The 12112-nt window shown below is 35.3% G+C and overlaps 3 protein-coding genes across 4 annotated transcripts; all 3 read left to right on the forward strand.

The window, feature by feature from the left end:
• Window positions 1-2520, forward strand: LOC136801308 (lanC-like protein 3). 2 transcript variants are annotated; one of them, XM_067057946.1, is made up of 6 exons: window positions 1-106; window positions 370-585; window positions 753-867; window positions 1164-1448; window positions 1576-1920; window positions 2082-2520. In XM_067057946.1, exons 1-6 carry the CDS (start codon window positions 62-64, stop codon window positions 2312-2314), a joined length of 1239 nt encoding a protein of 412 aa, XP_066914047.1. In that variant the 5' UTR covers window positions 1-61; the 3' UTR covers window positions 2315-2520. The 2 variants fall into 2 exon arrangements, with proteins under 2 accessions (XP_066914047.1, XP_066914048.1); XM_067057947.1 differs by lacking the exon at window positions 1164-1448.
• Window positions 2521-2634: 114 nt separating this feature from the next.
• On the forward strand, window positions 2635-9967 carry LOC136801309 (uncharacterized). Its single transcript, XM_067057948.1, has 5 exons — window positions 2635-2736; window positions 2970-3304; window positions 3434-3609; window positions 8607-9418; window positions 9679-9967. Exons 1-5 carry the CDS (start codon window positions 2693-2695, stop codon window positions 9848-9850), a joined length of 1539 nt encoding a protein of 512 aa, XP_066914049.1. The 5' UTR covers window positions 2635-2692; the 3' UTR covers window positions 9851-9967.
• A 246-nt stretch (window positions 9968-10213) lies between these two features.
• On the forward strand, window positions 10214-11518 carry LOC136801310 (uncharacterized). Its single transcript, XM_067057949.1, has 2 exons — window positions 10214-10451; window positions 10616-11518. Exons 1-2 carry the CDS (start codon window positions 10253-10255, stop codon window positions 11464-11466), a joined length of 1050 nt encoding a protein of 349 aa, XP_066914050.1. The 5' UTR covers window positions 10214-10252; the 3' UTR covers window positions 11467-11518.
• The last annotated feature ends 594 nt before the right edge of the window (window positions 11519-12112 follow it).

Genomic DNA, 12112 nt, shown 5'->3' on the forward strand with positions numbered 1-12112 from the left:
AATGTCTGTATTCACATTTTTTTAGTTTAGTCACAAAACAAATAAAAATATTCAACATACAATGCATCAGCACCCAAGATACTTTGATAATATTCTGAGTGACCAGGTAAGTAAGATGTTTCACATTTTAAAAAGGCAAGGTAGATCAGGGTAGGGTCTGTTGTTCACAAAAAAACATTACTATTCTGCCTAAATAGGCTAACAGAAGTTTCCTTTCAATTTTGTTTCAATCAGATTTGATAAGTTATTGGAAATTTATGGTTAAGATAGATGTGTTGGTCAAATATTGAAGGCAAAACCACTCTCAGGTCTTGATATCAAACAGCAAGTAGAACTAGAGTCCTTTCACATTATACACTTTGTCTTCAGGAAAACACAGATGATATTGCATTAGGCCAAAGGGAGTATGTGCCTGTCCTTTTACAAATTATAAACAAGAACTGTCCACCAGCTCCTGAACACACTGATGGTGCATTGTACGTTGGCGCAGCCGGTGTTGCGTATGCTTTTTACCACGTTGCACAAAGTGGTGTATTTGAAGAGAAAAGGGATCAATTTCTAGCGACTGCTGAAAAATACATAAAGGTAATTGTAATTTTCAGAGAAAGTAGATTGGCTATTTATTTTCATCGTCGTTTTCGTCTCTTTTATCGTGTCAAAAATATACTAATTGGCCCCATAGGGTGTCTGTTACCCAACAGTGCAAGTCCAAAACATATAAAGTTATGATAATGTCATTTAAATCATTATAGGTTAGTTTGAGAGAAATTAAGAAAATAGATCCCAGTGCAGATGGAATTGGGGCATCACTTCTTCTTGGGCATACTGGAATTTATGTGGTTGCTGCATTGATTTATGAAGCACTAGGTGAGTTTATCCACAGGAAAGTTTCAGAATATTTTTTTTTCATATTTACTTTGACAGGTAAAGGGTTGAAAAGCATGCCCATTTTGTAGAAGTTCATTTTTCATGAGAAATCATGACCTCACACACTTTTCACACAATTAATTTGTGGGCAAACAAACACTGATGCTTTTAACTCAATATGATATTTAGTTGACTGAAAACACAGTTTAATTGGTGTCTTTTCTGATGTCATGTTATAGGAAAGAATTGTGATTTTCCAAGCATAAACATAACATAATTTGCTTATCATTTTCCAGGAATGCATAATTTGAGGAATGAAAATGTGCAAGGCGTTTTCAACATGCACAAATATTGTGTACCAATGAACTTTTTTCCAAATGGTTCTGATGAGTTATTTGTAGGAAGAGCAGGATTTCTAGCTGCTTGTCATATATTGAATAAAAGACTTGGAAGAACAATAGTCTCAAATGATACTGTACTTCCGCTGTGCAATACAATCATAGAGTCTGGTAAACGTACAGCTCAACTTCATAACAGTGAATGCCCACTGATGTTTACATATTACAACACTGACTATTTAGGTAATGAACAAAAAATAGCAATGACAGTTTTTTTTGTTCGAACTTTGTAATTTGAAATGTATGATCAATCTTATTTTCTTAATTTCATAATTTGTATATTATCAAAATCAACTTATATTTTCTATAGGTGCTGGCCATGGCTTATCCTCGATCCTGCTAATGTTATTAAACTTTCCTGTATGCTTTTCTACAAAACCAGACGTGGAAGAACTTATTAAAAAATCAGTTGATTATCTACTTCAATTTGAAGACCAGGGAGGAAATTATCCTCCAACCCCAGGAGAAACTCGGGATGATTGGAATGAGTTGGTCCACTGGTGTCACGGTGGCCCTGGCAATGTTTATCTCTTCACCAAAGCTTATATCGTTTGGAAAGAGGAAAAATACTTGCAAGCTGTTTTGCGCATTGGGGAGCTTGTATGGAAGAAAGGGCTTTTGAAGAAAGGCCCAGGAATTTGTCACGGTATAGCAGGTAAAACACTTTTCTTCTCCTAAGGGTGTCCAGACAGGCCTAGAGGTGGCATCTTGCCTGTCTGGAGGCCTGTCCAGACGGACTTGTCTGATTTTATAGATATGCTCTATTTGATTTTTCAAAACCTTATGATAAAGACTAGTCTTTGTTTTTATCCTTAGGAAATGGTTACGTCTTCCTTCTACTCTACCATTTAACAAGTGATGAAAAGCAGTTGAACAGAGCACGTCAATTTGCAGCTTTTATGCAGACTGAAGAGTTCAAAGCAATTTCACGAGTTCCTGACGCGCCTTACAGTTTGTTCGAAGGCATTGCTGGCACTTCTTGTTTCCTTTCTGATCTTGTCAACCCTGATCCTAATTCAGGAGGGTTCCCTTTTATGGATGTTTTTTAGAGATGTATGATGATGATATTTATTTTGTATATATTATTCTGTTGCTTTACTTAGTTAATCCTAAATTTTTGTATGATTTTTATGATTGAAATTTAGTTTTATTAATAATGGTAGATGATTTATAACTAGGGTTTTGTATATTTTACTTTTTTAAAGTACGGTATGATGCACAGCACAATAACTTTCAAACGTGTTCTCTATTCAAAGTAATCCATCTCCAATCTTTCAGATCTTTGTATATATTGGTATATTTCGATCTTAAGTTTATTTTGACGAAGGTGTTGTAGTTAGTGTTATCAAATCTTAACAAATTCATTCTCGTTTTAGACAACTGTAAACTATGATGTAGTAATTGAAAAGAACAAAAAGGAAATAATTATGCTTACCCAATTGCGTCAACAACTTGCTAAAAATAACTTGAGGTAACATACATTTTGTAAGATCTAGCACTGATGATAGTTACCAAAAGGCTTTTTTTTTTTTTTTTTAATTTAACTTGTAGAATGTCTACTTTTAAATCAATTTGAGGTAACATATTGACGCTTAGCACACCATTGAAATGAGTTTCAATTCTTCATTCTTAACTTTCAAGTTTCAATTTAAGGAAAGAGCTCGTCCCTATTTCTATATTATTATTATTTTTATTTCATTTCAGCTCAATTGTAGGTGCAGCTAGGATTAAAACTAAACCACCCAACATTGTGATCAAAACTGATTGCGTCCAGAGTTACGAGAAAGCTTTATCAGTTCTCAATTCTGTGATTGACAAAGAACGTTACACACTTCACCATGTAGTATCGAAAAACTTTCTCCAAGGTTCTTGGAAAGGTTCATGTTCACTGCTTCTCTACAATGTAGTTGATGAACTCTGTGAACAATCAAAGCCACTGATCCAGTCTTACGTACAAGATTGCGATGGCAAAGTGATCATTTATTCTGACAACACTGAATCAAACACCTCATTACAAGACATCAAGGAATTTACTAATGGTGAGATACCATGTTGTAAGGTTGGCTAGCTTTTCAAATAATTTCACTCACTTCGAAAAAATGAACCTACAACTTTTCGCTTTAACAACTTATCTAAAATATCATGAGAGATGTGTTTTTTTTTCTCAGATATAAACAAGCAGTATCCTCATCAAATGGTCATGTTTGAAGAATGTATTGACTCCATAAAGAAATATGATTTGGTTTTTGTTTTGAAGTTGATGGGGATGAGTTGTACAGAAGAGACACAGCCACCCTCTGGCGAGCATCTCCTCACTAATGCATATTTACTGTCCAGTAAAAAGGTATTTCCTTGTTTTTTTTTTCGATGATATTTTTGATATCACTACTCCACATTACAAGAAGACGGAGAAGGAATCAATTGAGATATTATAATGATGTTTTTTGAAAATCTTGATGAATGTTTGTGATTAAAAAGCTTTCTCAGTATCTTGTTTTTATCGGATCTACCTGGAGGTCCTAAAATTAAACTTTTCTCGATATTGGCTCATTATTTTTCTTTCTGATTTTGGCACAAAGTTACAAAATATTTTGCACATAGATGCCCACGATCAAGCATAATTCAATACACCTTATCGGAAATTCCACCTCCTCGCGTTGTTGCTACGCAACACTTTTTGGGAGGTAAACAAAGCGCGATATTGCGGTTTTCAGGCAAAAAGCCTTACAAAACACCCAAAATATTGATGCCAAAAGAGCCTCCAAATCAACTGAAGAACCAAGTTGTTGTTTTTCCCTTTCTAATAGCTTCTGCTAGCATCTAAAAAAGCTTTGTTTTGTTTGTTTTTTTCAAATTCAGTGTATTCTTAGGAACATATAAAAAAGCCAGATATAAGCAAACAAGAAGCCCGTTGGCTTGAAGGCCCAGCAAAAAGTAACGTGTTGAAAACGAGCGTGCAAAACAGCAAATGTATGACCTTGTTGACATTGATCAAAGTGAAGACGGGAAAAAATTTTCCAAAGTCACCGCTGTACTTCTCATTGGTTAGACGCTTGAAATTTTATTGAATGGTCTCCTACCAACCGGGTCTACAGGCGCAAGTTCACCCGGTTGAATACTCTCGGGTACCGTGAGATTGGGTAACTTGCAACAGTGGAGGCTAACATGCATAGCCCTCAAATAAAAGACCTGGCTGGTCATTAAAATACAACTACGCAGCTCCGCTCGCAGCTCTACTCTACCATTTTTGTGTTGATTTAAGTTTGTATTTTATTGACCAGCCAGGTCTTTCATTTGAGGGCTATGCATGTTAGCCGCCACTGATGCAAGTTACCCAATCTCACGGTACCTTATAGCTAGGGGGTTTGGAATAAGCGGGGGGGGGGGTGGAATAAAAATGTCCTAGGTGAAAAATTTCCATAAAAAATATTTAAACAAGTGATACTTTTATGGACCTACCTGGTTATGCATTTAACACATATATAATTGATATCTTCATAAGCGTAACCATTAAACAATCATTCAGAACACAAATAGTGACGATCTATTAAAATTAGTCGTTTGTTTCTTATAAAAAACACGTTTAGAAACCAAAATTTCATACTCTTGAAATATTCTTTCATATTCAAGACTTTGAGAGCAAAAAAACATCTCATCAAAAAATTCAGTAATTTTAAGAACATTGATGTATGCTTATTAATAGTGATTCTTATAGATAAATATGCGTTTTTTGAGCTGAAAAATTCTTTTTTTACAAAAATCTGCTTGAGCCATCTTTTACCTACTTTCATGCAAATAGTCAGAAAATAACAAGTCCAAAAAACCCTTTTTTTAGCCGTTTTTTAGCTGAAATTTACCCAAAAATATTTTTTTCAAAAATCGAGCTCCGTCACATTCTTTGTGCAAAAAATCGTAAAGAATAAAAGAGCCAATCTCGAGAAAAGCTAATACCTAAGTAATTGATAGTGTGCTTATAAATAAATATCGAATTTGGCCAGTTTTTCTATAAAAACAAGCCAAGCAACCAAAATTTCATGTCTAAACACATATATTCTTTAAAAGTAAGCCCTCATGAGCAAAAAAAACATCTATCTCATTAAAAAAATTGAGTAATTTGACTAAGAACATTGATGTATGCTTATTAATAGTGATTCTTATAGATAAACATGCGTTTTTTGAACCAACTATAATTTTTTTGCAAAAATCTGCTTGAACCGTATTTTACCTATAATGGTACCTTACTTTCCTGCAAAAAAATCAGAAAAAATTAATGATCCAATTTTTCACAAAGTCCAAAAAACCCATTTTTAGCCGTTTTTTGGCCCAAATTTGCCCAAAATTTTTTTTTGAAAATCGGGCTCTGTCACATTCGAGGGTTTATAGTTATGCATCTTTGTTCAAAAAATCGTAAAGAATGAAAGAGCCAATCTCGAGAAAAGCTAATAACGAATGAACAGACGAACGAACGAACGGACAAAGGTTAATTTATAGGACCTCCACCGGGGTAGGTCCAAAAAAGCCGCGAATATATATAGTGAGTGGGCGCGTTTTAACCAATTAGGTGCACTCACATATTCAGGGAGGAATATCCCTGCAGGCATGTCCGGGGGGGGGGAGGGTACTAGGGCAAGATGGGTTACGGGGATGGTCCGCTGGTCAGGGTACCTTTTTTGACCTCCACGAGTCCCAGGTAGGGTCGCAAAAACACCAAAATAGAAAAATCAGTCCCTCGTAGGGTGCCTATTTTTGGAGAATTTGAGGAAAAAGTAGAAAATTTGAGAAAATTTTGGAATTTCAGTCCCATTCAGGGTCACTTTTTTCGCAAATTTTGAGTCCCACGTAGGGTCCATTTTTCGAACCTCAGCGGAGCACCCCCGTCGGTCGACAAGGGTAGTACCCCCCCCCCCCCCGGGGCATGTTAGTTGGACCAGACCGTAAAACAGAAAAATAATCTTTAAAAAACTAGACGATGAAATAGTTTACGGTCTGCATATCAAGGCTAATAAAATTCATGTGGTTTAATATGAGTTAACAGTTAATGTGACAGATCCAGAAATGACCATTTTCACTGTTCATGCATTGTAACCATGAAAAACATTTCAATCTAGTTCAAATTTACCCATAAGCTGCATTTTAGTGTCCATTAACAGATTCCAGAATCAGTTTATACTTTAGATAATTATGTGAGTCGAGTTTGAAAAATCAAGCCACCGATCGTTTAATGCGACAGATCCAGAAATGACCATTTTATTTAATATACGTGTAGAATCATGAAAAAAGTCCCAATCTTGTTCAAATTTACACATGAGCTGCATAGTGTCCTCCTGGGTTGGTTCCCCCCACTAAAAATCAAAATTTTTCTCCATTCCCCCCTCTTTTATTTCCCCCACTATATTTCAAAATTGTTCGGTTCCCCCCTCTTTTTTGAATTCCCCCAGCTATTTGAAGATTTTGCGGTTCCCCATATGGTTAACATAAAAATGCCTTAAATCAAGTTTGAAATTTTGGAAAGCTTGAAAAAATAGCCTTGAAAGTGCTGGAAAAATGAAATTGTATTGAAAAGTTGGTTTATCCCAAAAGATTTGCTGATTTTATTGCTTAAACAGGTTTTGCAATAAGATCACCTTGAGATCAGTGAAGTTCCCCCAGTCAAAATCTCCTAAATTTATGGTTTTCCCCCCTCTTTATTTTCCCCCAGCAAATTTCAAATTTTTCATTTTCCCCCATACTTTATAAAAAGGGCCAAAATCAGAATCCCCCCCCCTTTATAAAGGGGGGGGGAGGACACTATGAGCTGCATTTTAGTCTCCATTAACATGATTCCATTATCAGCTTATTTCAAATAATTCTGTGTCAAGTTTGACAAATCAAGCCACCAATCGTCAAACGAGACAGATCCAGAAATAACCATTTTCACGCGTAGCATCATGGAAAAAGTTGCAATCTTGTTCCAATTTACACATGGGCTCTATTTTAGTGTCCATTACCACATTCCAGAATCAGTTTACTTTGAATAATTATGTGTTCAGTTTGAAAATCATACCACGTCCCACCACTGACCACCGTTGTTTTGTTAACAGCCTGAACAGCGACAAATCCAGAAGTGACTGTTTTCTTATGTAGCATCAAGAAAAAAGTTTCAATCTTATTCAATTTTACACATCAGCTGCATTTCAGTCTATTTATTTCTATATCAGAAGCCATTATTTCCTAAAAATTTATAAAGTCTTTTTGAAAACAAGAAACTAAAAATGAAAGTGATTTAAGGTAGAATTTTCACTCATAAAACTTTATGAAAACTTGAGCAAATACTGTAAGATATGGCAGAATGTTGAAAAAGGTTTATAAAGAAAAATAATTACAAAGTTTCTTTGGTTTGAAAGTCTCTTGACCACTAAAGCAAAGAAAATGTTCAAGAAAGTATGAATCAACCTCCTCGCTTCGACCACCATCTTGTTTTGTTTTGAAAATTGTTTTGAAGGAGCGCGGAATCAGAAAATAAATCTTTTATAGCCAGTATCCGACTTTAGCAAGCTTTTCCCTCTTCAGACGGCAAAATTAAAAAGAATGTTACTGGTTTTAAGCGCCGTTTCTACCAAAACGGACAGACAGATACACAGACGAAAAAATGCTAATGAAAGGCCCTCCTATCGCTAGCGCTGGGCCAATGAGCCGGAGAAACGGCTTTTCTTGAATCTCTCGAGCTGTTGTTGACATATTTTTATGAAACTATGCACACTAATGCAAAATGGTCTTAGATATGACAGAGCATATTTAATTTTGCCCCCCCCCTTCGGTATATCTATATAATACCGAAGAATATTTTATAGAATGCCTGCAACTGCCCAGAGTTAGTTATTATATGCATAATAAAAAGTAAATTCGAATTAATCTCATTCAATTCCTATCTCCGGAACAGCAATGTCAACCCTCTACTGATATAGCTCGATTTTTGAAAATGCCGGAAGTATCCCGGAAAACTGGTTGTTTGATAGTTTCTCGAGACTTCATCATTAGTTTTGTCTATTCTTTTGTACAAAGATGTGTATCAACGATTCCCAAAATACGACTTAGTCCGATTTCTTTGTTGTTTTCTTCACGCTGCCGACGACGTTTCCTCTCCTCCCATCAATCAATGATGGAAATTTTTAATATTTCTATCTAACTTTCATCATCAATCAGCAACAGCTTGTTTTTAAATATACTAATATATTTTCTTCCTGACTATACTATGCTAATAGTCCTTATATACTCAGTAGAGAAGTGCCCTAAAGGAGTTCAAGGGACACTTCTCCTATAATCTAGCAATCAAACCTATTTGTTTTCATTTTTCACTTTCAGGTTGAAGATATTTTCGCATTAAACGATGAAGGAAGTGTAAAGGGGAAAGATATAACTTTGAAATTCTCGCCACAGAATGGTTCCCATAAAACTACCAATGATGAATTTGTTGTTATAACAAACACGTCTAAAAATGATATAAAATCATCATTTGATGTTGAATTTTACCAATCCAAGCTGAAAACTGTAAAATACGGCCAAGATATTATAGTCACTGAAGTGATTAACTCAACACACACCATTTTCACTGGAGTTAATGTCAATTCGATACAATCTGATGGTTTAGTTGTTCATGCCAGGAGACAGTTAAAAGGGAAAGGGCGAACCGGCAACCAATGGTTATCACCTCTAGGTTGTATGATGTTTTCAATGCAATTTGATATCCCAATGAATAGTCCTCTTGGCCGAAGTCTTTCCATGATTCAACACTTAGTTATTGTAGCATTTGTTAAATCGATCAAGGAACGTGGCGATGGTTATAAGGATTTAGCACTTGGCATCAAATGGCCAAATGATATTTACATTGATGGTAAGATTAAGATTGGAGGTATTATAGTGAATACTTGTTTATGGCAGAATGATTTTAAAGTGACCGTTGGATTAGGGGTGAATATAAGTAATGACAAGCCTACTGATTGCTTGAATAGCTTGATACGTCATTATAACCAAACGAAAGGTGCACAACTGAAGGAGTTGGTGATTGAAGATGTTTTGGCAGCAACTTTGAATGAAATTGAGAATTTGGTTTATGTTTTCCAAAATGAAGGAGCACAAAGGTTTAAAGATGAATATTATCAATATTGGTTGCACAGGTCTGTATCTTTTACATTATTCCCTTCTAAATTATCTTTCCAACGAGCGGGTCGTGAGAAAAGGGTAAGATTAAAGTGTCCATAAACTTCTGAGATAGACTTTAATATCCTAAATCTTCAAGCAAGTGTTCATAGATGTTCAAAGATTTTTCATTCTGATATCCACACACATATTATACCCTGCATGACTACGAAATACCATCCAGTAACAGTGTGCATTAATAGACAGTATTTTTTTCTTTCTTTTTTAATCATTTTAGTGGAAGGAAAGTGACATTGGAAAGTTACAACATGAGACAAGCTGAAGTGGTTGGAATTGATGATTATGGTTATCTGGTAGTCAAGATACTGCAGAATGGAGAAATAGTGACGTTACAACCAGATGGAAATAGTTTTGATATGATGAAAAATATGATCAAAATCAAATCGTGACTCACTATCTGAATTCTTCCTCAATTTTTTTGTTAACCCAAATATTTTAAATGAATTTTCTAATATTAGAATTATTTTGTAAATTTTTAATAATTCAAAACACCAAACAAAATTTTACAGCTTATCGTTGTTGTTTTTTGCAACATTGCTGTCGTGGGACGAGAATTTTATAAAGAAAATGTTACATAACAAATTGCTAGAACACATGAAGTCTGATAAACAAATCTAATCACACAAAAATTGCGGATGAAAAGAAACGTAGAGGAAAGAAATTCTAGAAGTGGGTAATAAATGGAAGGATAGGGTTTTTAGGGAGAGTCAATCCAAGATGTAACCATATACATACCTTAATGTACCTTTTCTTTTCAGATATAATAACTAAGAAATAAAACTAAATGGAAAATGCCGATTGTTGGGACCTGCACAGAAATGTGCCCACATGAAGAACACGTGATGAGATCGAGAACAAAAAGGTTGCATTTCATTGAACGCCATTCCCAACAGAGTGTGAAAGAATACGCCCGATGCGCCGCAGGGTCCACTCGTTCGCCGAAAGAACTGCGAACGCCTGATGCTTTGGTCAAAACAACTCATTTCTTAGGTAAGGAAACTTAGGTTAGCAGCCATCGTAAAGAACCCGACCGAAGGAAAAAAGTCTCAATCAAGGTAAAGAACATTCTGGTCCTAAGCCCTTTTCAAGCATGTAGGTCAAAAACTTGCTCTTTTAAAAAATTCTGTAAATATCAAATTTCTTATTTTCTTCAGTTTCCCTGCTCAATTTTGAACACCATGACAACAATCTCTTAGCAACCACCAATTTCATCACCGACAGATTACGAGCTGTTCGTCAAGACATCATTATACAGCAATTACCACCACACTTCGGTATCTCAATCATCCAGCAGATCGTTCGATACCACATCCTGGTGCAATACCTTCTTCACCAACAACCTCCAACATCTTTCGATCCAGTGCTCAACGATCAACTTCTTCGCTCCTATCTCTCAGATCTGATGGAATATTACCAGCTTTTACCAATAGAGGAGAATCTCAAACATCAAGTTGACGAGTTCAAGTCGTATCAACTATTGTTAAATATTCATGACCAAGCTTTCATCCAACGTCTGTTGATTGACTTTTTTGAAGAAAGCAGCTCTGTATTAAGGCTAAAGGAACCCTCTTGTAGATTTCAGACTGTTTTCTCTTTATACTTGAGCTGGTCTTCTGGTAATTTCTACAGATTCTTCAAGAAATGTCATGGATTAAGTTTCCTTGAGAGTTGTTGTCTGCTGGAGCACTTTACAACCATTCGCGTCCATTTTCTGGATGTTTTGAGTGCTGGATTCCAAAGTAAACATTTCAAATTCAACTTAGAGAAAATGCAAGACTGGTTTTGTTTTGACAACGAAAAGGATCTTTACGAATTTTTGAAACATTTCAATCTACCATTTGACGAAAACAATAAGCAGGTGAATTTTCAACAGAAGAAAACTTTTCAGTTGGAATCAAGGTCTGACAGATTTGATTTAATAAGGAAATGTACTTATATAAAGTTGATAGAAAATTCTAGAGAGTTGGAATCGAAAAATTATACTCAAGTCATTTTACCGACTTAATTAAATTTATATTTTTTGAATTTACTTTGGAAAAAAACTATCTGAAGTTCAACATTCTGTCGAATAGTGTTTTGGTCAGAATTTCATACTCTATTAGCCAGAGTTTCAGGCGTGTTGTATATATAACTTCCGTTCAACAACAGTTATACTAGCCTGGATATCCAAAAAACATAAACATTATCTCAACATACAGTTCTAAAAATATAGAGCTTAGTCTCCCTAGAGAATGAAAGTGCAAACCCATGTTTCAAAACTTTCCTAGCCAACCTACAATCTCGGTCAAAATATATTGATAATTTTGGTTGATTCCTCGTCTTCAGCAATTTAAAGTTCGGGCAAAACAGTCGCTTTGGGGCAAATTGATAAATTTATTCGAATATTTCAATTCAGGAGGGGCTTATAAACTTCCACGCTATGTTATGAGCCCTAATAGACGATATCGCGTTTAGATAAATGCAATGCATTCTGGTTTCTCGGGGACTCTCAAAGGAATTATAATGTCGATTATATAATGATCTGGAATAGATTATAATTCCCTTGAGGGTCCCCGAGAAACCAGAATGCATTGCATTTATCTAAACGCGATATCGTCTATTGGACCACTCTTGTACTTTCAGTTTTTTTTAGTCTTAAGTCTAGCGTTAAA

Source organism: Clytia hemisphaerica, unplaced genomic scaffold (assembly GCF_902728285.1).
Source record: "Clytia hemisphaerica strain Z4C2 unplaced genomic scaffold, Clytia hemisphaerica genome assembly, whole genome shotgun sequence".
Lineage (NCBI taxonomy): Eukaryota > Metazoa > Cnidaria > Hydrozoa > Leptothecata > Clytiidae > Clytia > Clytia hemisphaerica.

Excerpts from the sequence above, each read along its gene's own strand:
- LOC136801309 (XM_067057948.1), top strand. The coding sequence starts at position 2,693 with ATGCTTACCCAATTGCGTCAACAACTTGCTAAAAATAACTTGAG. Across the intron at positions 2,737-2,969 it reads CTTGCTAAAAATAACTTGAG|CTCAATTGTAGGTGCAGCTA; the intron begins GTAACATACATT and ends ATTTCATTTCAG. Across the intron at positions 3,610-8,606 it reads ATTTACTGTCCAGTAAAAAG|GTTGAAGATATTTTCGCATT; the intron begins GTATTTCCTTGT and ends TTTCACTTTCAG.
- LOC136801310 (XM_067057949.1), top strand. The coding sequence starts at position 10,253 with ATGCCGATTGTTGGGACCTGCACAGAAATGTGCCCACATGAAGAACAC. Across the intron at positions 10,452-10,615 it reads CAAAACAACTCATTTCTTAG|TTTCCCTGCTCAATTTTGAA; the intron begins GTAAGGAAACTT and ends TATTTTCTTCAG.
- LOC136801308 (XM_067057946.1), top strand. The coding sequence starts at position 62 with ATGCATCAGCACCCAAGATACTTTGATAATATTCTGAGTGACCAG. Across the intron at positions 868-1,163 it reads ATTGATTTATGAAGCACTAG|GAATGCATAATTTGAGGAAT; the intron begins GTGAGTTTATCC and ends ATCATTTTCCAG. Across the intron at positions 1,921-2,081 it reads AATTTGTCACGGTATAGCAG|GAAATGGTTACGTCTTCCTT; the intron begins GTAAAACACTTT and ends TTTTATCCTTAG.